This window comes from Carlito syrichta, unplaced genomic scaffold (genome assembly GCF_000164805.1).
Source record: "Carlito syrichta isolate Samal-C Ts95f unplaced genomic scaffold, Tarsius_syrichta-2.0.1 Scaffold304557, whole genome shotgun sequence".
Taxonomy (NCBI): domain Eukaryota; kingdom Metazoa; phylum Chordata; class Mammalia; order Primates; family Tarsiidae; genus Carlito; species Carlito syrichta.
Window position 1 is genome coordinate 159,686 of NW_007248653.1, and position 24,517 is coordinate 184,202.

General features: G+C 50.5%; 1 protein-coding gene across 4 annotated transcripts in view; it reads right to left on the reverse strand.

Moving 5' to 3' along the window:
- The window catches only part of SORBS1 (sorbin and SH3 domain containing 1), a 274,935-nt gene that overhangs the window by 120,628 nt on the left and 129,790 nt on the right, over positions 1-24,517 (reverse strand). For 3 of the 4 annotated variants that reach the window (XM_021713460.1, XM_021713459.1, XM_021713457.1), the window contains exons 5-7: positions 19,817-19,945; positions 7,770-7,796; positions 7,542-7,654 (exon numbers count right to left, since the gene is read on the reverse strand). In XM_021713460.1, the coding sequence (XP_021569135.1) occupies positions 7,542-7,654; positions 7,770-7,796; positions 19,817-19,945 (269 nt within the window). Of the gene's footprint in view, positions 1-800; positions 1,170-7,541; positions 7,655-7,769; positions 7,797-19,816; positions 19,946-21,917; positions 22,014-24,517 lie in introns of all 4 variants that reach the window. The other variant, XM_021713458.1, reaches the window with a different exon arrangement.

Here is a 24,517-nt window from a genome sequence, read left to right on the forward strand (position 1 = left end):
ATCTGTTGGTCTCCATATTACAACTCACGCTGAAGTTACCAGATTCTCTTAGTTCTCAGGGCACCTGAGGAGAAAGTAGTCCCAAGTACTTCAGCTTTTTCTCTGAAGCAGTTGGCCCTTCCCAGCTGTGATGGGGCCTCACCCCCCAGCTCCTGTCACGGGACCTGGGGTCTCAAGGCCCCTTAACTTCCCAGGACCACTCGTGCACTGCTTCGCCACAAAAACTCCTGGGACCTCCTCCTCAGGGGTCCTGGCAATTGTCTGCCTTTTGGGAAAAAGGTCCTCCTATCTGTACAAGGCTTTCAGACCCATTTGCCCAATTAAACCCCACTCCCTCACAGTTTTTTTAATCCTGGTCTCTGCCGTTTCTGTATTAAAGGAGTCTGTTTACTTACTAAGTCAACAAGAGTGACTCTTCCCCTCTCCTAGACGCTCCCTGCTCTGGGATGTGGCCCCACGCCTGCCGCTGCCTACCCCCATAATTCTCCAGCCAGGCCTGGCCAAAGTCAAGGCCACAGATGTTGTTTTCTCGGAGGGACAGCAGAGTTCTTTCAGGAAGACGTGCATTCCCAAAAGGACAGAGAAGAGGAGGCACATCGGAGACCGCGGACAGCCGCGAGACCCAGGGACACGCACGGGAGGCATGCACTCGAGTGACAGCCAACGCGGTTCCAGTCATCACACAAGCACAGGGGCAGCCAGCGATCTCCCCAGAACTTAGTGCTTCAGTGAGAAGGGACTCTGACTGCTGGGAGCAGACATTCAGGAAAGCTGTGGGGAGGGAAGTCCGGCAAGCTTACGGTACTTGGAACGGCTCCCGTGAGGTCAGGCTCCAAGGCTCTGCGGAGGTCCTCCGGGACGGGGGGGACCAGCGGAGGAGGTGGTGAGAAGGATGGTGGTGTCTGGCTAACGGGGGGGAGGGAGCCAGGGGCACTGGCTGGCTGGCTGTGGTGAGGCCGCCTCTGCAGATGAGGGGGAATGAAATCATCTAGAGTCGGGAAGGTCAGAGGTGAGGCGGCAGAGGCGGTCGCCGGGACTGTGGGGGCGCGGCCCGGCGGCCCCAGAGATGCTGGAGGTCTGGCAGTGCCTTCGTGCCCTCTGTCAGTACTAACCAGGTAGAGAGGGACAACTATGACCTCAGGCTGGGCTGGGCTGGAGGAAGTGGCGTCCTGTAGGAAATAAGGGGGTCGTTATGCAAAGGGGCATGGCAGGGGGAAGGAACTCCATATCTAAACACTTGAGGGTGAACATGCAGTGATGCACTCTGAGAAATATGCAATCGGTGCCCTTTCCTCGGGGTACATGAGACCGGCGGTGCTAGCCAGCTGGCCCCCGGCTACTCCATGACACACAGGGAGCGCTGGCCAACTTCACTTTCCGTCCATCTATTTTTGAATCCTTTTAACACTTTGAGAGAGAGAAACAGAGAACAACAGGACAGGCAGGCAGGCTGTGTCGAACCGCACAAAATCACCGCACAGCCAGAAAGCTTGGGAATGAATACGAGTTCTTTGGCGCCTTGTTACAAAACATAAACACCCCAGATCTCACCATATTATTACTAGCCTGTGGATTCCATGCTCCGGCATACTTACACATTTACAGAAAGGAGAAAGAGGGAGAGAGACAAAGAGAGGACTGTGCTGAGGTATTTAGACAGAGGGACTGGGGAATAAAGCCACAGCAATATTAGGGAGGAAAGGGAGGGCAGGGCGGCCCAGTGAACCACTGGGCAGCACGCGTCAGTTTAAAGAGATGGTGCAGAAGACACACAAACATTCCTAGTTCCTTGCCTTGGCTGGATAACTCAGCTGCAAAAGGTAAGGTTCTTTGCTCTTCTGGTTTTCGGGATCAGAGGTAACCTGGGGGCCTAGCACGAGTGGTCTCACTGCATCTGGGAGCGAAGCCCGAGTCCCCAAGGAAGGACTCTTGCCACGGTTCACGGCATCTTGGCGGATGTCACAGAACAGCTTGGGAGGGTCGGGAGGAGGAGTGGGGGGTGGCTTTCCTGTGCCGGTGGTGCGGGGGACAAGACCGGGAGCCGGTGCTCGGGTGTCCACAGCCTCCGAGGGAGTGCCTTTGGCCTGGTCACGTGCCACACGGGAGACCGCCGGGCAAATGTTATTGGATAAACAAGGTACATATAAGCTGCTGACCTTTTTATTCCCAACTGCCGCATGACACGGGTTAGAGCTCACATTCTCACTATAAACCGCCCTGGTGGCTGCAGAGTGGTGCCGGGGTTGGTATGAAGCACTGGGGAACCGGGAGTGTTCTGGAAGCCAAGGACCAGGGCACACCGCACCTTTGGGAGCCGATCCAGCCGCCGGGGGGACAGAGATGGGCTGGGGTCGTGTGGGGTTCTGCAGGCTGGGGGTGCTGGGAGGGACGTAAGGCTTTGGTGAGCTCCGGTAGAGAGAGTCCTTGTAGCTACTGTGGATGGTGGAGGGGTGCCATGCAAAGCGGTCCTTTTTGGGGAGAAGGGGGTGTGAGGGAGAGAGAACCTGCAGCCGTATTTTCAAGACATGATATCAAACAGGGAAAAAAGAAAGAGGAGGGGAAATGGGGAGAAGGACCACCATTAGAAACAGCAACATAACATGATCCGAAGAAAATACAACTTTTTTTTTTTAAGAGACACAGACTTGCTCTGTTGCCCAAGCTGGAGCGCAGTGGCGCCATCATAGCTCACTGTAGCCTCGAACTCCTGGCCTCAAGCCATCCTTCCGCCACCTCAGTCCCCCAGGCTGGGACTACAGGCGTGCACCACCACACCCAACATCCCGCTAATGAAAGAGCAATTCGTGATATGACTTGAAGCAAACCCTCAGGTTAGACGCCTCGTGGTGCCCACATTTCTCTTCTGGGTAAAGTCAGAGACTGAATCACACTCACCTGAAGAGTCAGGTCTGACTCCACTTTGCCTCCCAGGGAGGCTAAGCCCAGCCCATAGGAGGCTACATGCCAAGTTCGTTTAGACACCAGTCCTGGGGTGACGGCATCTTTATTATCCCTCCTGACTCGAGAAGGGTGCCATGGTAACTAAATGCCAGTGGGGGGAGCCCCAAAGCCCCCAATTCCCTCTCAAATCTCTTTTTCTCAAGACTCTTCTCTTTAAGCCTTGGGCTTTAAAAGTCTAAGCTCACTGGAACTCTTTTGAGCGCCTTTCATTCTTTCCCTTGGGAAAAGAAGGCTTGGAAGAACCATCTTTATTTGTGTTCACAGGAGACAGATGTCTTAATTGAGTCACTGAGATTTAGCACTCAGTTCCACAAGCATAACAAATCAAAGCTCACCAAGAAGAGAATGAGAAGGATTTCTGAATACACATGCGCTCTTTTCTCAGAGGAAACAATTTGAGGGAACTAATTATTAGGAGGAAGACAGCGTGCGATTAAAAACACACAGTCTCCTTTTTTTGATGCAAACAGAAACAGGGAGCAGGCAATGAAGCATTTGATCGGAGGACTGGATTGGACTGTGCCTGGTTTATCAAAATCCAGCCTCATCCCCCTCCCATCCTGTCCACCACTACTCGCGAGTCAGTCCTAGAGACGAATCATCAGACTCATGGCCTCAGCCTGAAGCTCTGGTCACAGGTTCAGAGGTTCATGTCTCATTCCCTCTCCCGTCAACCCTGCTCCTCCTTGGGTCTCAGTGGGGCAGAGGGTCAGGAAATGGAGTGGCTCTCCAGACTGATCCTCACTTCGATGAGAGTCCTTGGCCCACCGTGGCTCAACTCGGAATCAGACTGGGAAATGAGGGAAGTTCATTTTCCTAGATGTTTTGTACTGGTCCCTATTTTCAAGATGTCCCAATACCAGAGGAAAGCCAGACCCTCCTCCAAATTGCACACATGAGGTATATTAGAATTCGGTCAATAGCTAGTAAGCCGGGCTCGGTGGCTCAGCCTGTCGTCCCGCGCCTTTAGGAGGCTGAGGTGAGTGGATTGCCTGAACCCGCGGGTTTGAGACTCGCCTGGGCAGCGAGACCTCATCTCTACAATAAATCAAAAAATTAGCCGGGCGTGGTAGCGTGCGCCTGTAGTTCCAGCTACTCGGAAGGCTGAGGCGGAAGGATCGCCGGAGCCCAGCAGGTGGAGGCTGCGGTGGCCGGGAGCGGCCACTGCACTCCCGTCTGGGCGACAGTGAGACTCCAACTCAAAAAAATAAAAAAAATTAAAAAAAAGCTAGTAAATGGGTTATGACCAAAAACGGGTAAGGTGCAAGGCTCTGGGCCTATTTAGGGGATGTATTTTATTTTATTTTTATTCCTTTTGAGTCAGAGTCTCACTCTGTTGCCCAGGCTGGAGTGCAGGGGCATGATCACAGCCACTGCAGCCTTGACCTGCTGGGCTCAAACGATCCTTTCACCTCAGCCTTCCAAGTAGTCACAGGCATGTGACACCAGGCCTGGTTAATTTTTTTTTTAATTGTAAAGACAAGGTCTTGCCAGGTTGCCCAGGCTGGTCTCAAACCCCTGGTCTCAGGTAATCCTCTCGCCTCAGCCCCCCAAAGTGCTGGGATTACAGGCATGAGCCACTGCACCTGGCTTTGTTATTTATTTTATTTTTATATTTGTGGAGTACAGGTGGCATGGGTAAGGAAGGATGGATATGTGAAAAACAAAAGTGTGTATGAGTCCAGATTAGAATATCAACCCTGAAACAGTAAGTAACTCATCCCTTAAACTCAGTTTTCAAGGAATAAGATGAATGGAGAAACAGCTGTATGAGCATCCTCGGTTAACTTGATGCCTGTCCCTTCCACAGGGTACCCATGATGGTGTCAGTGAAATGGGGCTGTAAGCACCAGCCAAAACGCCAAAACGAACTGCTGCTCTCCAGTCATCAGCAACAGCAAAAGCCTTCAGATGGACTCACTTGGTTTCGATGAATTCAGACTGGAGGTCGGGGCATGTTTACAGACTAAACGATGCCCTCTAGAAACAAAACACTTGGACCAGCATGCACCAAAGTAGACTGCTGGGTAAGCTGATAATGGCCATAGGGAGGTAAGCAAAAGGCCGTTTGATTTGGGGGCAGATTTACTTTTGCTTTGAGCTCAAATGTCCCACATGTGATTTCTTCTTTTCCAAAGATAGAAATCAGTTTCAATGAGTTTTTAACTCAATTCGGTCACAGCCATATATGGTGCCACGGCTCAGGCATGAGCCCTCCCAGGGCTCTGACCCTGTGGGGAAGACACTTCCCGAGAACATCCACTGTACACCCAGAGCCAAAGCTCTTCTGGTCCTGGAGCTCCTATTAGTCGCAAAGAACAAGTGGGTGAGGGGCCTTTACAAACTAAAAGGGACTACTTTTTGTTTTATCACAAACACTGTAGGAACCACACAGGGGGTCTGTACTCTGCCCAGCTGGCTACTAATGAAATATCATTTATCCTTTTTAGAAAATAAGTCAGTGAAAAAATGAGGCTTCTCAAAAAATCTGGTAGGTTTCTGGTTTATACAGTTCTAGAAACTACCAATTCCCACCTCCACTGGGGACCATCAAGATAACGATGACGTCAGAGAGAAGAAAGCTCTGGTTTCCTGTGACTGGGGGTGGAGAAGGCAGGGCAGCAGATCCAGGCCAGCAGGACACAGGATTTCCACCTGGCCCCTGGGTCTCCTAGACCCCAACTCAGTCCTTGTAAGGCGACGTCAGGCCTGCAGGTGTCTGAGAGCCTTCTACAGCAGAAACCAAGTAAGGTGGTCACCAGACCACCTCGGTTTTGTCTAAGCCGCTGCAACTTATAGCTCTGTCAGGGGCTATGCAGACAAGAAGTCATGCTTCCATTCAGAAAACACATAAGAGGCAACACGTGACACCTGAAGTTTTTTGAAATTCAAATGACCAATTTTACACTGAATATGCACAATAATGCCTCTATGTCAGCACTTTGTCAAGATCCCTTTAAGAAGCTGCAGCAAAAAGAAAATTCTTGGATAGTAGTGACAGATAAGAAAACACACTCTTTGTAAAAGATGTTGCAGGATGCTCACCTTGTTACGAGGCTCACACTCATAGGCCCCACGAGGGCAATGTTTAAGTGATCTGAACACAACAGAGATGCTGAATAAAGCTGTGTTAAATAAATGTATCTATGGGAACTTTTATGTATTTCGCATGCTCTTAAAATTATCTTTTTAAAAGAGCTGCTTGAGAAGCCAAAAGGAATAACTGAGTTACCCTTTGGTGTAAGGCACTGATCGTGGAAGAAGATGTGCGTCCACATCTGCTTTGAATTAACCAGCACTGTTCCTTATCTACACAGAGCTCACCGTATCCATCCTGACATGGCTGAGAAGGAAGGGTGCCACCCACAGGCAGCCAGTTTACACACACTGGGAGAGACATTAGGGGGAAACGATGGCATGTCATTTACCTCCCCAATCCCTGTGTCTAATGAGGCCTGCAGGACGCCAGGCACAGTCACAGCTCCTGGTTCTAACCAGTGGCCCTGGATGCATGGACTGAACTCAGGGAGGGCAGTCATGATGGGTGGCAGAAAGCTTTCATGGTGCTGCTGGGCACATGAGGGAGACAGTTAAGCAAGCAACTCCCAGCCAGGAGACAGGAGTCTACAGAGAGGGAGGAAGACATCTCTGGTTCAGTTTCATTTCAGCAGCCAGTGCAATGTCATGTTCTCAGAAGCAGGAGCCAGAGGATCCCTGGAGAAGAGGGGTGGGAACAAGGAAGGACCTGTGGAGTTTCTGGACTCATGGAAGGAAGGCACAAGGTAGCAGACCACACGAGGAAGGCATTTCTGCAAGCGTTTGTGAACAGCACAGCTTCCTCTACAAGAAAAGACTGCTAAAAGATGTGGTTCCTCCATGTAAAAACATTCTTCTCAGATCACCTGAATTAAAACGGGGTCTATTCCTTTCATCAAACAGCAAAGTAGCAACAGGGAGGGGAAGGAAGAAAGATCAGGAAAACCACCTAGGGAGAAAGACTTAAGCAAAATTAGTTTTACTACAACTTTTCCAGCGTCGGGATTTTCTTGGACCGGGTGGAGCTGGGCTGTTTAAGCCACCCGGTGCTGCCATTTTTTACTTCCATCTGCCTCTTTCTGGGCTGCTGGAGTTGGCTGCAGCTACCTGTTCTTAATCCATGTGGATACAATTGCTGGAGTTCTTACAGACCCAACTCCAGAAAATCACTGGGATCAACACACGATGCACTCTTCTCGCAAATATTATAAAGTTTTCTGTTTTGTTTTGTTTTTAAAAAAACAGATCAGGCCTTTTCCCCTACTTGTTCAAGGCTAAATGGATTCCCTCTTTCAGAACATTTCCATCTCAAACCTGGAAAACATCAACCCGACCTGATCCCATGCCTCTGCTCGCTCCCCTGCCCTTGACCTCAACTCTTCCCCTAATTCTGGTTCTTGTAGAGCTTTGACCAGAGTTGCCCAAAAGCTTGAACCCTATTCCATAAGCCAGCCGGACTAGCAGAAAGTCACAAGTCTAAGCTCAAGGACTCAAAAACAGGTACCCCTCACCAGTCCCCACCTTGCCCGCGGGCACCCGCCTACCTGGGGCTTGTCGGAAGGAAGGTTGGGATGTACACTTCGGTAGCCCTTGGCAGCGAGCGAAGAGGGCTGGGCATTCCCATTGGCATCAGCACTGGAAGAAAGTCTCCACTCATCTGAGAAACAGGGGGAAAAATACCCTCTCACTCACAGGGAACACACCCTGGTTCCCCTCTATCTGGGGGTCCCTGGTGGAAGGCGGGGCCGGTAAGAATGCAAGAGAAACCGTACCTGTGGAGGAAGTCTCTGGCTCCAGACCTACGCGTGGTGTAGGAAGGACGAAAACAAGAAGAAAAACAGAAATGGTTACATTTGCAGGAAACAAGCATGAACTGCAAAGAAGGATGAAAATCCAGCACCCCGTTGTCTGACACAGAATGCCCTCAGTCACGATGGCCTGATTACCATAGGAACCCACTCTAAACCATGATGTGCTCACAGGCGCTGACCTTTGAAAACACAAGGCTCACATTCACAGGAATGAAGAAACAATTGTTACTTGACATTCTTATTTTACAGACAAAAAGGCAACAGAACTCTGCTGTCCGGTCTCCACTCGCTAACTCTCCTTCCCCTTCTTCGAGCCTGCTGTGGGACCAGGGACCGCACCTCATTAGCAGGCTGGGCTAACTAACAGGCCCGGGAGACAGAGAAGCGGATAGACGCTTTTTCCAGGGTTAGGGGTAGAGCATGACTCAAGCCCAGAGCTATCTGCTGTGATAAGGACTTTTCTTTCCTCCCTGTCTGCTTTTCTTCTTTCCATTAAATGAACCGCATAAACATTTCAAAATCGAATCACCCTTCCTGAGAGTCCATCACATTCCAAAGCACCCTAGTGCCCTGTCAGCCTTCCCGGTCATTGCCCAATGTACTTCAGAGACCCCCCCAAACCTCTCCTCATTTGACCCACGTCCCACCACGAGGTCGTGGAGCACAGTGGTTACAAGGTCGGCTGGGAGGGCAGCTGGGCCTCGACTCAAATCCTGACTCCACCACCTACGTGGAGTCTGTGATGCTGGGCAAGTTATAAGCCTCAGTTTTCTTGTCTGAAAACTGGGGATAATGATAGGCCTGCTTCCTAAGTGTTGTTATAAGACTTAAATGATGCAGTGCAGGCAAGACTGTCTACTGAGCACAGAGCCTGGTAAAGCACTGGACATGCTTTCTTTCTTTATCTTCTGCATTATCTCTTGTCTCTACTCTCTGTCCCCCACCTAGGCCCAGGACGGGCAAATTTTTTCTATAAAGGGCCAGATAGTAAATATTTTAGGTTTTATGGGCCATACGGTCTCAGTCGCAACTATTCAACTCCGTCACCCTAGCACAAAAGCAACCGCAGATGACATGTACACGAACGAGCACGGCCGAGTTCCAATAAACCTTTATTTATGGACACTAAAATTCGAATTTCATGTCATTTTCACGTGGCAGACAATATCATTCTTCTTTTGATTTTTTTTTCAACCACTTAAAAATGTGAAAGCCATTCTTAGCTCAAGGGCTGTACAAAGACAGGCGTGGACCAGACTCTGCTCAGGGTCAAGGTTCGCCAAGCCCCAATCCAGTCAGGCCTCTATTCCTCCTTCTGCCTGATGCTTCCTCTCGCCTCTCCGTGTCGAGATTAAGAGGACTAACACTGCAACTCTCACAGCCAAGCCTCCATGTCCCTCTGGGTCCCTCAGGGGCCAGAGGTGGGCTTTCCAGATGTCCAGCTCAGATTGACAGACATTTATCAGACACCTTCCCAAGTGCCAGACACTGTAAGTCACTTTTGCATCTACTTAGTACTTTGTTTAATGTACCCAACAACTCTGTGAGGTAGAAAACCACTCTACTTCATGGAGGAGGGAACAGAGAGGTCAACTGGCTCACCCAGAGTCACACAGTCAGGAAGTGACAAAGCAGTCAGCCTCGGTCTCCAGGATCCAAGGGCAGTCCCCTACCTACCACCCACGGCCTCAACCGTACCATCAGCCACAAAGCGGAAGCTATGCTCCGGGGCTGGTGGGAGCCAAAAAGAGCCAAGGGAAAGGTGAGGCAGGGCAGAGCCTGAGTGACCTGCCTCCACTGGCAGGGTTTGTTGAAAGCCCAATCTCTGGGCCCCACTTCCTGCGATTCTGATTGAGAGGTAAGGCCCAAGAGTTTGTATTTCTGATGAGTTGCCAGGCTGCTGGACCATAGCCCACACTTTGAGAACCACTGATATAAGGCACACTCAAAAACATCCTTATCAGCCTGGGCTACACAGTGAGACCTCATCTCTATAAAAAACTTTTTAAATTACCCAGGCGTGATGGCATGCGCCTGTAGTCCCAGCACTTTGGGAGACTGAGGCAGGAGGATCACTTGAGCCCAGGAGTTCGAGACCAGCCTGGGCAATATAGCAAGACCTTATCTCTACAAAAAATTTTTTAAAAAAAGTAACTGGGTGTGGTGGCGCACTCCTGTACTCCCAGCTACTCAGGAGGCTGAGGCAGAAGGACTGCCTGAGCCCAGCCGGTTGAGGCTGTGGTAAGACATAGTCATGCCCCTGCACTCCAGCCTGGGTAACAGACTGAGACAGACCCTAACTCGAAAACACATTATTCTGGAAAACTAACTGCATCCATTTTTTCTTATTCTTCCCCATCTAAAACAGTTTTTAGCTTCAGTTATCTATGTATCAATCTACCTACCTACCTACCTACTTATTTACTTATTTAGAGTTGGGGTCTCATTCTGTTGCTCAGGCTGGAGGGCAATGGTATGATCATGGCTCACCACTGCCTCGATCTCCTGGGTTTAAGTGATCCTTCTGCCTCAGCCTCTTGAGTGGCTGGGACTACAAGCATGTGCCACTACACCCAGCTAATTGTTTTTTTAAATTTTTGTAGACGAGGTCTCACTAAGTTACCTAGGCTGGTCTCGAACTCCTGAACTCACACAATCCTCCCACCTCCCCAAGTGCTGGGATTACAGGCATGAGCCGCTGGGCCCAACTGACTATCTATTCTTTTAGAATGCTGCCTGTGACATTTCTGCAATTCCCTTATTCACAGTGATGTCTCCCTCCACCACTCCCAACAACCCAACCACATACAGTTGGCCCTTGGTATCTGCATATAAAAAACAAAATATAGCCGGGCTCTGTGGCTCAGCCTGTAATCCCGCACCTTTTGGAGGCTGAGGTGAGTGGATTGCCTGAGCCCGCAGGTTCGAGACCCACCTGGGCGAGACCTCATCTCTACAATAAATCAAAAAATCAGCCAGGCGTGGTAGCGCATGCCTGTAACTTCAGCTACTTGGAAGGCTGAGGCGGAAGGATCGCCGGAGCCCAGCCGGTCAAGGCTGCGGTGGCCGGGAGCAGCCACTGCACTCCAGTCTGGGTGACAGAGTGAGACTCCAACTCAAAAAAAAAAAAAAAAAAAAATGACAATACAACAACAACAAAAAATAATGTTTTTTAAAAAAAGAGTATAACAACCATTTACATCGTATTAGTTACAGGTAATCTAGAGATGATTTAAAGTGACAGGAGGATGTACATAGATTATATTTGAATATTATGCCATTTTACATAAGAAACTTGAGTATCCAAGAATTTTGGTATCTGTGGGGGTTCTGAAACCAATCCCTGGTGAATACTGAGGGATATGGTTGGGAAATTTGCAGAACTTGTGTTTCGCTCACATGATAGCAATGTACTGACTTGTGTGACCAGGGGCAAGTTCACTAACCATACTAACTTTTACTTTCTCACCTATACAATATAATCCTGACCTGATATACTCCTCACAGGGTTGCTGGGGAATCAGAGATCAATACGTGGAAGTATCTCTAGAAGTGCCATATTTTTTAAAATTATTATAAAGATGTGGGATACAATTCAGGGTTAGGTACACAAACACTGATTATGCAGGTACCCTTGTTGATGAGGTGTGCCCCTCCCTCCCCTAGCAGTTTCCCTCAACTGCCAATCTCACCCCCTCCCCTGACAGTTTCCCACTACTGTCAATCCCTTTCTTATAGTATAATTGTTCAAGGTCCACTTATGAGTGAGAACATATGGTACTCTGTTCTTTGTTTCTGTGATAGATCACTGAGCATGATCGACTCCAAATCCATCCAAGTTGCTGTGAAGTCCATATATTTGTCCTTCTTTATAGCTGCATAATATTCTATTGTGTATATGTACCACATTTTCTTTATCCAGTTCAGCCTCGATGGGCGACATGATTGGTTCCATGTTTTTGCTATTATGAATAGAGCTGCAACAAACATACGTGTGCGGGTATCTTTTTTGTAGAATGATTTGAGTTCTTTCGGGTATATTCCCAATAGGGGAAGTCCTGGGTCATATGGAAGGTCAATTTCTAGTTCTTTCAGAAATCGTCACACTGTCTTCCAAAGAGGTTGCACTAGTTTGCATTTCCACCCGCAGTGTAGAAGTGTTTCTTTTTCTCCACATCCTTGCCAGCATCTGTTGTTGTTTGTTTTATTCATAATAGAAGCACCATATTTAATACTCACTTTTACATCCATCCAGTTGCCTGGCCAGAGACACCCTCGTACCTGGCGGGCCCTCAAATACCAGGTGACACATCGTAACAAGGGTCTGCCATCTTCTCTCACATCTATCTCTCTGACTATCCCATCTTCTTTTAAAGTTGTATTTCTAATCTACTTTCACCGAGTTATTCTATCAAATGTATTCGATTTCTGCATACGTGATGGAGCAATAGGTTCTGAGTAAGGGACTACTCAAATCGTACATAGATTTGGAGACACATCATCTTGCCCACTCTGGTGCTCAGTTGGGTTAGTTCTATTCAGCTGACATTGGCAAACAGATACATCATGAAACGCTGAGGTGTGACTGTCCTTCCAAACCTCTAGATGCCATAAGGGGACTATCATTTTGGCATCAGACTGCCAGACTTGAGCCTTGATTCTTCTTTATCTTGTCAACTGCACATCCAGCAGCAAATGACCTCATCTCATCTGTGAAGCGGCGGTAATAGCGACCTCTCTTGAGTCACGAGGACTATATGAAAGCATCTGGCATAAAGCATGTGCTTTGCAAGATCAGAATCCACGGCATAAGGGAAAAAAATTCCCACAGACATCAATTAGAGTCATTGGTCTCTGCCATTTGATAAACAGCTTCAAGAACATAAAGTCCTTGGGGCTGGACCCACTTCCTCTCATTCCAAGTCTTTAAAACCGTTCCACTTATCCTGCCCCCAAAAGGCAGTTCCCAGGACCCCTGTAAGTGTTCCTCTCACTCTCATTAAAGGAGAACTGTATTTGGATGTTTTATCATCCCTCATCTGTTTCCCTGCCTTCTGAACCTGGAAGGTTGGTAGGAGCCCAGGGCCATTTGTGCCTGAGTGTGGCAGGATGAATATTCACACACATAATCATTCATTACTAACTCCTGATCGAAGAGACTGTCAAGATGCTTCTTCCAATAAATGTTACCGTGGAGCTCTCGAGGTAGGGGGAGGGTCTTGGAAAGTCAGATTCTAGAGAGCTTTTGCATCCCGAAAGACCCAGCCTTTCTGCAACAAGTATAATTTACGTTGTTATCGCTTCCTCCATCTGTTCTTTTTTTTTTTTTTTTTGAGTTGGAGTCTCATCTGTCACCCAGGTTGGAGTGCAGTGGCATGCTCACAGCCACCAGTCTTGACTTGCTGGGTTCAGGTGATCCTTCGGCCTTAGTCTTCCAAGTAGCTGGAACCACAGGCATGCACCACCACACCCGGCTAATTTGTTTTAATTTATTATAGAGACGAAGTCTTGCCAAGTAGCACAGGCTAGTCTCGAACTCCTGGGCTCAGGCAATCCTCTCACCTCAGCCTCGCAAAGTGCTGGGATTATAGGTGTGAGCCACCGCACCGGGCCTCCATTTGCTCTTTGTATGCAATCTTTTCTGGCCTGTGGCTGCAGCCTCCTATATTTCTTTTTATTTCACTCTGTACTAATTTCACTTTGACCTGTTCTTTAGTCTTTTTTGCTGATCGGTTTTTCTTGGGATCTTAGAACAATTTCCACTGAGTCAATCTTGATATATTCTGGTATTCAAGAGGCAGATGACAGGTGTTAAAAGCAGGTCTAAGGATGTTCCAAATCTGATTTGTGTTTATTTTTTATTCATGCCAAATACCAGCGAATTTAACTTTTAACCAAGAAGAGGTCTGGTCTTTGCTCTCAGTCTCTGGGAAGTAATCTCAAGCCTCTGGAGTGTCATGTCTGACAGGAGAGTCTATGGGGCTTTGAGCCAAAGCAACAATGTGATTTGGGGTGGGGGCTTGACCTCCCGATGGACTGGAGACTGAGATCTACCACTTGGGGAGAAGATCATGGCTCTGTAATGGACACCCAGTAAAAACTCTGGACACAAAGGCTCAGGTAAACCTCCTGGCTGGCACAACTCGGAGCACAGCTGCCACACTTCCAGGCTGGGAACCATGTCCTTACTCTGTGGGGAAAGGACAGTGGAAGCTCTGCATTTGATAGCTCCCCAGACTCCATCCTACGTACCTTCTCTCGGCTGACTTTACTCTCTCTCTGTTCCTGTAACGAACAGTAACCATAAGTACAACAGCTCCCAGTGAGTCACGCAAGTCCTGCTAGCATATTATCAAACCTGAGGGTGGTTCTGGGAATCCCTTGAACTTGCACTTGGTTCAGAAGGGCAGCTACTCTCCTGTGGGGACTTTCCCCTACAACTTCTCAGTTGGCCCTAGTTTCACACACGTACTCATCAAAAAGACTCTGATTATGGGGGCAGGGAGTACTTTATTTGCTTTCATGTCCATTTTCTTCCAATATCTTTTTGCTACTGCCATTTCTGGAGAGAAACTATGAGAATCAAACCAGAGGAAATGGTTTGACTGTAGGTCCAAGAATCTTTACGTTCAAAGCTAGCTGTGTAGTCAAGAATCAGACAGTAAGGACTGGAGCCAACTGGCATAGAACCAAGAAAACGTAAGTGCCGCACTGGACCTTGGAGTCTGAGTCAGAACACAGGAATTGATGTATCAAGCTTTACAGTTTCTACCAGACAGGAAGCTTAGTGTCATACCCACTACCAGCTCAGGGTCCCTATCTCGACTTGACACACGGTAAGTCACTCTGAACCAACATGGCTAACAACCAGACCCGGCAAGGCCATGAGACCTGGGGGAAGGCATAGGGTGATAAGGTTTCTCCCAGGGGCAGGGAGTCGGTACAAAGATTACTGCCATTCTCTTCCATGGTTCTTATCCCAAATCCAAGGTCTCAGAGATGAGGAGGCTGATCAGAAAGGTGTGATCAGAGATCTTGAGTCAAAATACCACTCAAATGCAAGAGTCTGCAGAATGGGTTTGAACTGAGCCGCTCCAAGGACTCCATCTGTCACTCTACCTCAGCGAATGTCTCCATCCTCCCGAAGTCCATGTGAATGCAGATGACTCCCAAATCTGTACCTGGGACTCCAAATTTCCAACAATCCATTATGCGGCTTGGATCTTTGTCCCTTCCAAATCTCATGTTGAAACAGATCTCCAGTGTTGGAGGTAGGGCCTAGTGAGAGGTGTCTGGGTTGTGGGGGTGGATTCCTCATGAATGGCTCGGTGCCCTCCCCATGGTCATGAGCGAGTTCTTACTCTATCAGTCTATGAGAGAGTTGGTTGTTTAAAAGAGCCTGGCACTGCCTCCCTTCTCTTGTTCCCTCTCTCATCATGTGACACAGTGACTCCCCTGGTCTTCCACCATGAGTAAAGGTTTCCCGAGGCCTCACCAGAAGCTGAGCAGATGCTGGTGTCATGCTTCTTGCCTGCAGAACCATGAGTCAAATATCTTTCCTTCCTTCCTTCCTTCCTTCCTTCCTTCCTTCCTTCCTTCCTTCCTTCCTTCCTTCCAGCCAGATTCTCACTCTGATGCCCAGGCTGCAGTGCAGTGGCACACTCATGGCCACTGCAGCCTCGACCTGCTGGGCTAGGGCGATCCTTCCATCTCAGCCTTCCAAGTAGCTGGAATTTCAGGCATGTGCCTCCCTGCCTGGCTAATTTCCTGATTTATTGTAGAGATGAGGTCTCACCAAGTTGCCCAGAATGGCCTCAAACCCCTGGGCTCAGGTAATTCTCTCATCTATGCCTCCCAAAGTGCTGGGATTACAAGCCTGAGCCACCACAACCAGACAATTACTGAAAATCTTAACAAACCTCTTGGCCTGCAGTAACCAGAATGGTTACCATTAAAGAGTCCTCACTTTGGGCCTGTGCTAAACGCTTGATCTGAAAGAGCTTATTTACTCCCATACTTCCAATAACTCTGCTGTGACCATCCCCATCTTACAGATGAGGCAGCTGAAGTCCCCAAAGGTGGAGTAATTTGCCCTCATCACAGAGATAGTATGTGGCAAGGATTGGTCTCATTGGAGGCCTTTGTGACCCCAGAACTATACCGCCTCTCCCGGGATGGAGGAGTCAGAGCATGGACCGGAAACAGGGACACCTCTGAAATGCAAGTGTCAGGGGGTCATGGAAGGATCGCAGCCTCCAGTCCAGGCAAATCATCAACAACCCGGACACCTCCAGGGACTGACAAGGGTGGCAGAGCCAGGGAATAAGGCAGAGAGGAGGCAGACAGAGTAGCTGGGGGACAGATGCTGGCCCTGGCGACAGGCGAGGGAGCCAGGCGCCCTCTGACACAAGCTATCTGTAAAGGCACTGGGAAGAAAAGCAGGCCTGATCCTTGGCAAGAGCCCCCCGCTGCCTCCCACTCGGGTTCCCAGGCCAGGCTGGGCATGGCTTTGGCAAGTGCTGCTGAAAACTGCTTTCATGAGGTGACCGAAGGCCTAGGGGCTTCCCGATCCCAGGATGGGACAGGAGACTGACAGGGCATGTCACCCAGAGGTCTATAAGGAGACAGTAGGCAGGGATGAGAGGAAGACCTCTATAGTCAAGAGCCAGCAGGAGGCTGGACGCAGAGGCTCATGCCCACAATCCCAGCACTTTGGGAGGCTGAGGTGGGAGAATTCTTGAGCCCAGGAATTCGAGACCAGCCCAGGCAACATAACGAACCCTCATCCCTACACACACAAAAGATAAAAAAATTAGTTGGGTGTGGTGGTCCGCGCCTGTAGTCCCAGCTTCTCAGGAGATGAGGTGGGAGGATCCCTTGAGTTCACAAGGCTGTGGTGAGTCACAGTCGTGCCACTGTACTCCAGCCTGGACAACAGAGCGAGACCCGAACAACAACAAAAAAGTCAGTAGGAGGTTGACCAATGAGAAGCATGGTAAGAGGACAAAAGTCCCCTTCCTGAATGTCCTATTTCTACACTCACATCATTTCAACCCCACTCCCTGGTGTCAAATCCAACCCAGCCTGCTTTATACTTACTGAGTACGTGTGGACGTTTTGTTTCCGCTACCCAAACCCTTTTTTGTTTCTTTTCACCCAAACTCCCTACTTGACCATCTTAAATGTACCCCCTGTCCAAGGGATTCCATTTGTGTCCGGCCAATTTCCAAACTTCCCAAGGGCATGGAGCATTTTGGGACTAGGCAGCCTTGGAAAGCGTCTTGTCCAAGTCCTTCTTCCTTTACCCGGGCTTCAAAGTCACCAGGACTTACCCACTTCAGAAAGCAAGGTAGCCAACTGAGTTCACACCCGACCTTTCTGTTGCAATAAACTGCCTTTTGCCCTCCCCTAATGCACCTGGAAGGAACCTTTCTTTTCCTCTCTTCTCTCCACTTCTCATCACACACCCAGGGACTCGCTTGGTACCTGGAACACAGATGATGCTGAATGGACGTGTGCTCGCTCGGACTCAACAATCTCAGTTTAGCAGGAGAAAAATACTAACATTAATGCACAGTAAGGGATAAGAGGCTGATAGCGACCCTTCAATTCTTCTGAGGACACTATTTGTATCGTCAAACAACCTGGTGATGGTTTAGTGAAAAGGACCAAAATTAGTTGGTAGAAATGTGTAAGATACAGGATTATTTTGGTGCGAGAGAGCGCTCGCTTCCAAAGGTGTCTCAAATCCAGTCCAGTCCAGGTAGCACAAACACACGGTGAGTAGCATTTGTGTTCTACGTCAGTGCCACGCTGCAACCCCTAGAGGGAGCCCACGGCTCCCTTTCCTCCACACCCTCCATTGGGGACAGGCTGGTTCACAAAGTCATTTTTCTGGGCCGGGGGGCTGCAGGGAAGGTCTTTTTCTTTGGCTCATGCCTTAGGATTCTCTCTTCCCCAAATGTCCTCCAGCTTGTGAGCGGAACCTCTCCAGTTAGCCCAGAAGCGGGATGAGGTTAGCCTTAGAATGAAAGAGTTTGGCCTCCCCACTGCTTTTCTGGAGAGAATCACACTGCAGCGGGTCAGGGGGCAGAGCTGGCCCAGGAATGCAGAACCAAGAAGTGGCTACACCGGCGTTTAGTGCTGTGGCTGCTCAGGCCCGCCCTCAGCCTGAGGACGAGGCAGCCCCTCCCCGGGGACCAGCATCACCCAGCCTGGCCTCGTCCTCGGGCGTCTGCCTCGGCACCTGTCGCAGGGGGCAGAGACGGGAAGCAAGTCTGTTTCTGGGACGCTGGGCACCGACCATCGCCATCCCACATGACTCCATCTGCTCACCACACTCTGCGCCCGCTGCCAAAAGGGGGTTCGTGCCCTACTTCCTTTCCTCTCTGGTCCCAAGGGAGGGGTCATTCCCTCGCTTCAGTTTCTCCCTTCATTTCCTTCAAGAAAGAAAATTCCCACCCACCCCCAGAGCAGGAGCTGTCAGATGCGGTTCCTAGGCCAGCGGCAACAGCATGACCCTTAGGTCATTCAGAAGTGCAAATCTCAGACCCTGCCTCAGACCCACAAGCAGGAGTCAAATATTCTTTTTTTTTTTTGAGTTGGAGCCTCACTCTGTCGCCCCGGCCAGAGTGCAGTGGCACGCTCATGGCCATCCCAGCATTGACCTGCTGGGCTCCGGCAATCCTCCCCTCTCAGCCTTCTGAGTAGCAGGAACTATAGGCGCGTGTTACCACACCTGGCTAATTTTTTAATTTACTGTAGAGACATGGTCTTGCCAAGTTTCCCGGGCTAGTCTCAAACTCTCAGCCTCCCAAAGTGCTGGGATTACAGGCTGAGCCACTGAGCCCAGCCCAGAGTCATACATTCTAACACTCTGGGTTGAGTCCAGCAGTCTTTCTTGACTGCAAATGAATGACACAGCTAAAGTGTGAGAAGCACTGCCCTCCAGAGTGAAGGGGGCTGTCCTCCCTAAACTAACTGTACCCAGGGAACCCCAAAATCAACATTTCCCAACTCCTAGAATACTTGGGCCTCTCTAGAGGCCAGGATCATGCTAAACCCAATCTAATAACAACAGCTAACATCTACCAGCTTATTCCACGTAACCAGGGTGGTACCAAACACTTCACATACTTCTTACTCTAAGGTGGGTACAATGAACAAACCCATTCTACAGAGGAGATCATTCGGATGGAGAGAAAGAATAACTCATCCAAGGCTATAGAGCCAACCAGGTGGTGGGAGCAGGATGTGGACACAGATCTATCGGCTTCCAAAGTCCCAGGTCTAAACCGCAACACCAGGCACTAAACACGCAGGGGCCCTGAGTTACAGGCAAGGGTGGAGAGGTGGGCTTCCCACGGCTCCTCTGACCTCTTTTCACTCCTAGTCGACACCAGCCTTAGAAATTCTCTCCTGATCCTGCTCCCACAGCTGGCTGGTCCCACACCCCAGGCTAAGCACCACACACCCCTACTTTCCTTAGAGTGAGGTCACTTAGCCATCTGCAGTTCTCCGTCACTCCCTCTGCTTCTCCAGCCCGGTCCTGCCTGGACAGGTCACAGCGATCCTCTGGGAAGTAGGGCTGAGCTCTCGGAAGCCCACCTCCCAGCCCATCTCGCCACTCACCCCCCACACCTGTAAGCCATTTCAGTCCACATGCATGCAGAGTACAGAGCACTGGCTCCTGTCACAGGGTTCTCTGCTCGGTCTAAGCTAACATAAAGTGTTGATCACTGTGGTGCCTTTACCTGAAGCACGTGACTACCTGTCAGCTGAGGGCTTTGACCTCCACCCATCACAGAAGGGACAGGATCTGACTGTCCCAGGGACCCCCAAGAGGAAGCTGACGAATTCATACCCCCTGTGAATTCACACCCCCTGAGCAAAAGCACGAGGGCCGCCTGCTGTCTCCCTGTGGCTACGAACGCCTCCCCTACCTCGCCCCCACCTTCACCCCACACCCCCTATGCCACCCCCAGCTCACAGGATCAGGGGGAGCGCACCTGGTTTGCTTTCGTGTTGCGGGGTTTCCTGAGGGCTCGCAGGGCTACTGCTTGAGAGTTCCTTGCAGGAAGATGAGGCCCGGAGAGTCACCGCTCCCTTCCCGGTGCAGATTTTTGTAGGATCCATGTCTGAAAAGAAAAGACCCAGAAGAGAAGGCTGAGCCCAAGACTCCTGAGGGAGGACCGTGGCAGTCAGTTAGCAAATTGCTCCAGTCGGGGAATGAGATGAACCAGGTTATGGCCTCGCAGAGTCGTCCGACCCTTGTGGCCAATGACGATGCACGTGTGAGTGATGGAGAAGGACACATCGCGTTTTCAGAGGTTGACCGTGTGCCATGAAGTTAGGGGAACGCGGAGGCAACAGTGAGTTCTGAGCAGATGGATGCATTATAGTATCAGCTGAAAACATTTCCAAATGAAAGCAGGTTTATTCCCACTATTAAATGAAGTTTAGGCTGGTGAGCAGACTTCTGGCCAATTAGTAAGGCGCAGTTCAAGAAAGGTTCACAAAAGATTTCTCAAGCTTCCAGACCATCCTTCTTGCTGAAGAGCCAGCTGGCAACGTGGGGAGTTGGGGGCAGGGGGGTCTCTGGGAGGATCACTGCTCCTTGCAGTTGTCCAACGGGAAAAGGAAAACCGAATCCCTTATGAACAGCGAGTCAAAACCCCGGAAAGCTGAGACCTCTATATACTCTGCCTGGCCAGAAAGCTCACAAGTTAGAACTTGAAGTTCCAACATGGCGAAAGAACGCACAGCAACAAAAACAACTAGAAAGACAGAATCCTTCAATGAACAGTGTTCCCTGAGCCTTGGTGGTCTTCACAGGGTCCCACCCTCTCCTATAGCTCCAGGAGGGCCAAATGACAGACCCAGGTCAACTTCAAGAGGTCTCCTGAGAGGGATCTCAAAAGACCCGGGTGCCCATCCTGCTGCAAAACCAGTAACAGGGTGGCAAGCAACTGGTGCAGCCCACACAATTCTAGAAGGCACACGTGCTGAATTTTTTTTTGATGTGCAGCTGAGCTAAGCTGAACTCCACTGTTGTTTTGTTTTGTTTGTTCCAATTGCTCACAGCCTGGATCCCTGACCTAAAATCGTCACAATTAGAATTACGGGTTAGAGTAGGGCGCACGTTTGGGTGAGACGAGGGCTCAGCCATCCCCGTTTCCTGTGAGAGGGCAGAGAGAAGCAGAGCCTCATCCCTCTCTGCTTCCCACTGTAGCCACCCCCCTCCAGCAGCTCAGACAGACCACGAGTGCCAAAGAGCAGACCTGCCCCGTCAGCACCTCTCCCCTGCAAGCGAGGCACAAAGCCATAATGCGTGGTAGGACAGGCAGTGGCCTGGCAGAGCACCTGACTCGTCCAACTCCATAGAGGGGCGAAGGGACTGATGTCACAAAACTATTGGAAAACCAGTTCCCTCATTGCAGACAGATAACTCCAAGCCAGCCACAGGCTCCTGGATGCACAGCCAGATGAGCCTGACTTCTGAAAGCGCCCATGGGTCAAGTCCCACCTGGGCCTCGCTCAGCTCACTTTGTACAGAAGGATGCTAGGATCTGGGGCTGACGTCTGAACCGTACCCCCTCCCCCAGACTCCCCCCCCCAGAGGCGAGGCAGGAAGTGACTGTGGGCAAAGTCAAGAGGGGACAGGGATGCTCTGGAAACGGCCCAGGGAGCACCAGAGGGAGTCTAGGTTTGGCATCTAAGGCAGCTGCTTCAAATCTGGCTCAGTTCAGAAGTTCCCCGTGAGACCAGGTTAATCCTCAGGGAAGTGGAAACCCCTAGCAGGAGCCCAGAGGTCCATGCACCTCAGACCCCTCCCCAATGAATGTCTAGCCTCTGGGCTAACCCTTCTCCTGAGGGGCGAGGCCTCTGTACCCAGCTCTTCCCTGCGTTCTCTGGCTCCCAGAAAAGCACACACAACAGACATCCACATTCACACACAGAGGAAGAAAGGAAACACACCGAGGAAATGAGGGCGAATGCCACCTGAACATGCAAGGGTTACGCCTCGGAGTATTTGTTAGAAGGAAAGAAGAAAAGAGGACCATGCGTGATCTGCGCGCCATGAAGAGAAACCAACCCAAGGAGAGATACCTGGAGGGACAACTAGGCCCGAAGCATTTTTCACTGTCTTCACGGGAATTATTTTAACAGCAGAGATAGAGCGCTTGCGCAAAGGGTTGGCAGTTGCTGAAAACACAAAGGGGTAAATGGTGCATCCAGAGAGAACATTTGGGAAACACTCAGGCAGTTGAGGAACTGGGCAGGAACAATAGGAGGAAGTGGCCACGAGAAGAGAACAATATGAACGGCAGGGGATGCAGCCATTAAAAACAACCCGCGTTCTCTCCTTGGAGTCCTAGGCCAAGACAAGGGAGCCCACCCTGACCATCACCCAAGTACAGTTGGTCAGTGTTTATCGGTGCCTCCTGCCAGGCCAGGAGCCTGCCAAGCTCTGGACAAAGAGACTGAAAGAGACACAGATGGCCTGGCAAACGGGAAGGAGAGAGCAATCAGGGGTCCACGGGGCCCCAGGGAATGCTGGGGACAGGGCTCTGAGGAGGACCGCTGTGGCCACAGGCTCCAGATGAGAGCGAGAAGGAACAAGTTCGTGAGGTGCCCAGTCCCTCCAGCCTTCACAGCTGCAACCCCCAAATCATCACTGCTGGGGTCCTGTGCCCGTTCTGGCAACCACAGCCTTCTGGTCCCAAGCAAACCAGAACTCCCATCTGGCAGACTGCAGATGGTCTTGCTTAATCCCACCTTTGCCTGGGCCCAAGAGGTGCCAAGTGTCCACGTGCATGCACACGGCTCTGGGAAGCACACAAGTGCAGCCCAGGGTCCCGACACCCTGCTGAGCTGCGGCAGAGGGGGGATACCTGTCTGGGAGGTGGTGATGGCTGCACGTGTGTATCTATGCGTGGGGTCCCTGGCCTCCCAGCCCGCCCAGAGTCTGCGGTCTCTAGGGTGGGCACTCCTGTAATCCTGTTCACAGCAAGTCTGTTGTGGGGTGTCCCCCTGGTCCTCTCCCTTAAGGGCAGCACGTAAAGAGATAGGAGCTCTGTGCTAGGGTGCCAGAGTCACCCCAAAGAGCGACACCCCAGGGTCCTGTGGTCCAGACCCACAGATGACAGGAAGTAGGTCTGTGTGGGAACAAGACCGTCACTGCAGAATCTGCATCAGGCTGGTGAGCCTGTCACAGGGACAGGAGAGATGGCAGGAGATACCCCTTCTGGTCCATCATGCTGCCACCTCAGAAGGCATGTGGCTGTCCCATGGTGTCGGACTGTGACGACGAGGTTGATGATGACAACACTGTGTGTATCCTACTCACTACTCGTACGGCCTCCTGGGAGACTGGTGGGGTGGGAGATTCTGTAACTGCTTTCAGAGGAAGGAGTCAACAGCTCAGCGAACTTCTCAGGGTCAACTCAGTCCTCAGTGGAGAGGCTGGGACCGGAGCTCAGTTACCCTGGCACCTGACACCCCACAACCTCCCAGGCCAGCCCAGTGACCTTCAGGTCACACCTGCCCCCTTGTTCCCAGGCAAAAGTGAGTCTCACAGAGAAAAGAATGGGACCCACCTCTTTCTGCCACCCTCCCCCTATACCTAAATGGGTTCACCGATGGTCCCACAGGTTTTAAACACATGGTGTCCCCACCCCTCCCGCGCTCCTCATTGGATGCTAAGCATGCAGCAGGACCCTTCCTGCCACTGAGGAACTCACCCCCACACCATCTGGGCCCCCATTCCCAAGCTCCTTCTGCTTTCTGGGTCTTCCTTCTCTGGCTGGTCCCACCTGACGTCACACTGTGCCTTGACTCGGAATACTTGGTTGAACCAGGTGGGAATTACAAAGGCCAAAATGCCAAATTCTTTGACATCACTCTTTGAGAGATGTTGCATTTCGTTAACTGCCCAGTGCCAGGACTCTTGCCCTTCCTCTCTGATAGATGAGCAGACACTCAAATTCTGAATTTGAAGCAGGAGTGAATATCACACATCGTCAAAGTCCCTCATTTCGTAGATAAGAGAACTTACACCCGCAAAGATAACGGACCGCCTGAGATGTCCCTGTCTGCAAACGGCAGAGCCAGGACTTGAACCCACGTCTCATCACTGCAGCTCGGGTGCCCCTTCACACGCACTGCCGAAGAGGCACTGGGAGCCCTGCTGCCCGGCTATTTGGGCAGCCAGGTTGAGGTCAAGATGAAAGCCTCCAGGGCAAACGGCACCTCAAAGGCCATCCTATCCATCATTTGTTTCACATCTGAATCATGAATCCTAAAATTTTTTAAAACTCAAACTATGAGCGGGTGTGCATGAAACGATGCCACTGAAATCATTTATTTTAATGATTTAGCTCTTGCCTCGGGGTCAGGACCATGGAGGTGCCACAGTTTATTATAGGTGACAATGCAAGACCAGGTAAGGGATATTTCAGGCTGACAGATGCCATCTGTCCCAGGCATGGGATGCCTGGGTCCATGTATGTGTCCTGTCATCACAGAATCCCTGTGAGCTGGGGACAGTGTTTACAGCTTTCCTCAAGGTGGGGGCATGGCAGTGTCTGGATCCTGGTCTCATAAAATCGGTGTGGGGCATAGGTCCCCAGTTCATGGCCTGCTTAGGCCAATGATGTTCCCTCCAGGCAGGTGGGATGGCCTTGGCCCCACATACCCTGGATCTTCTA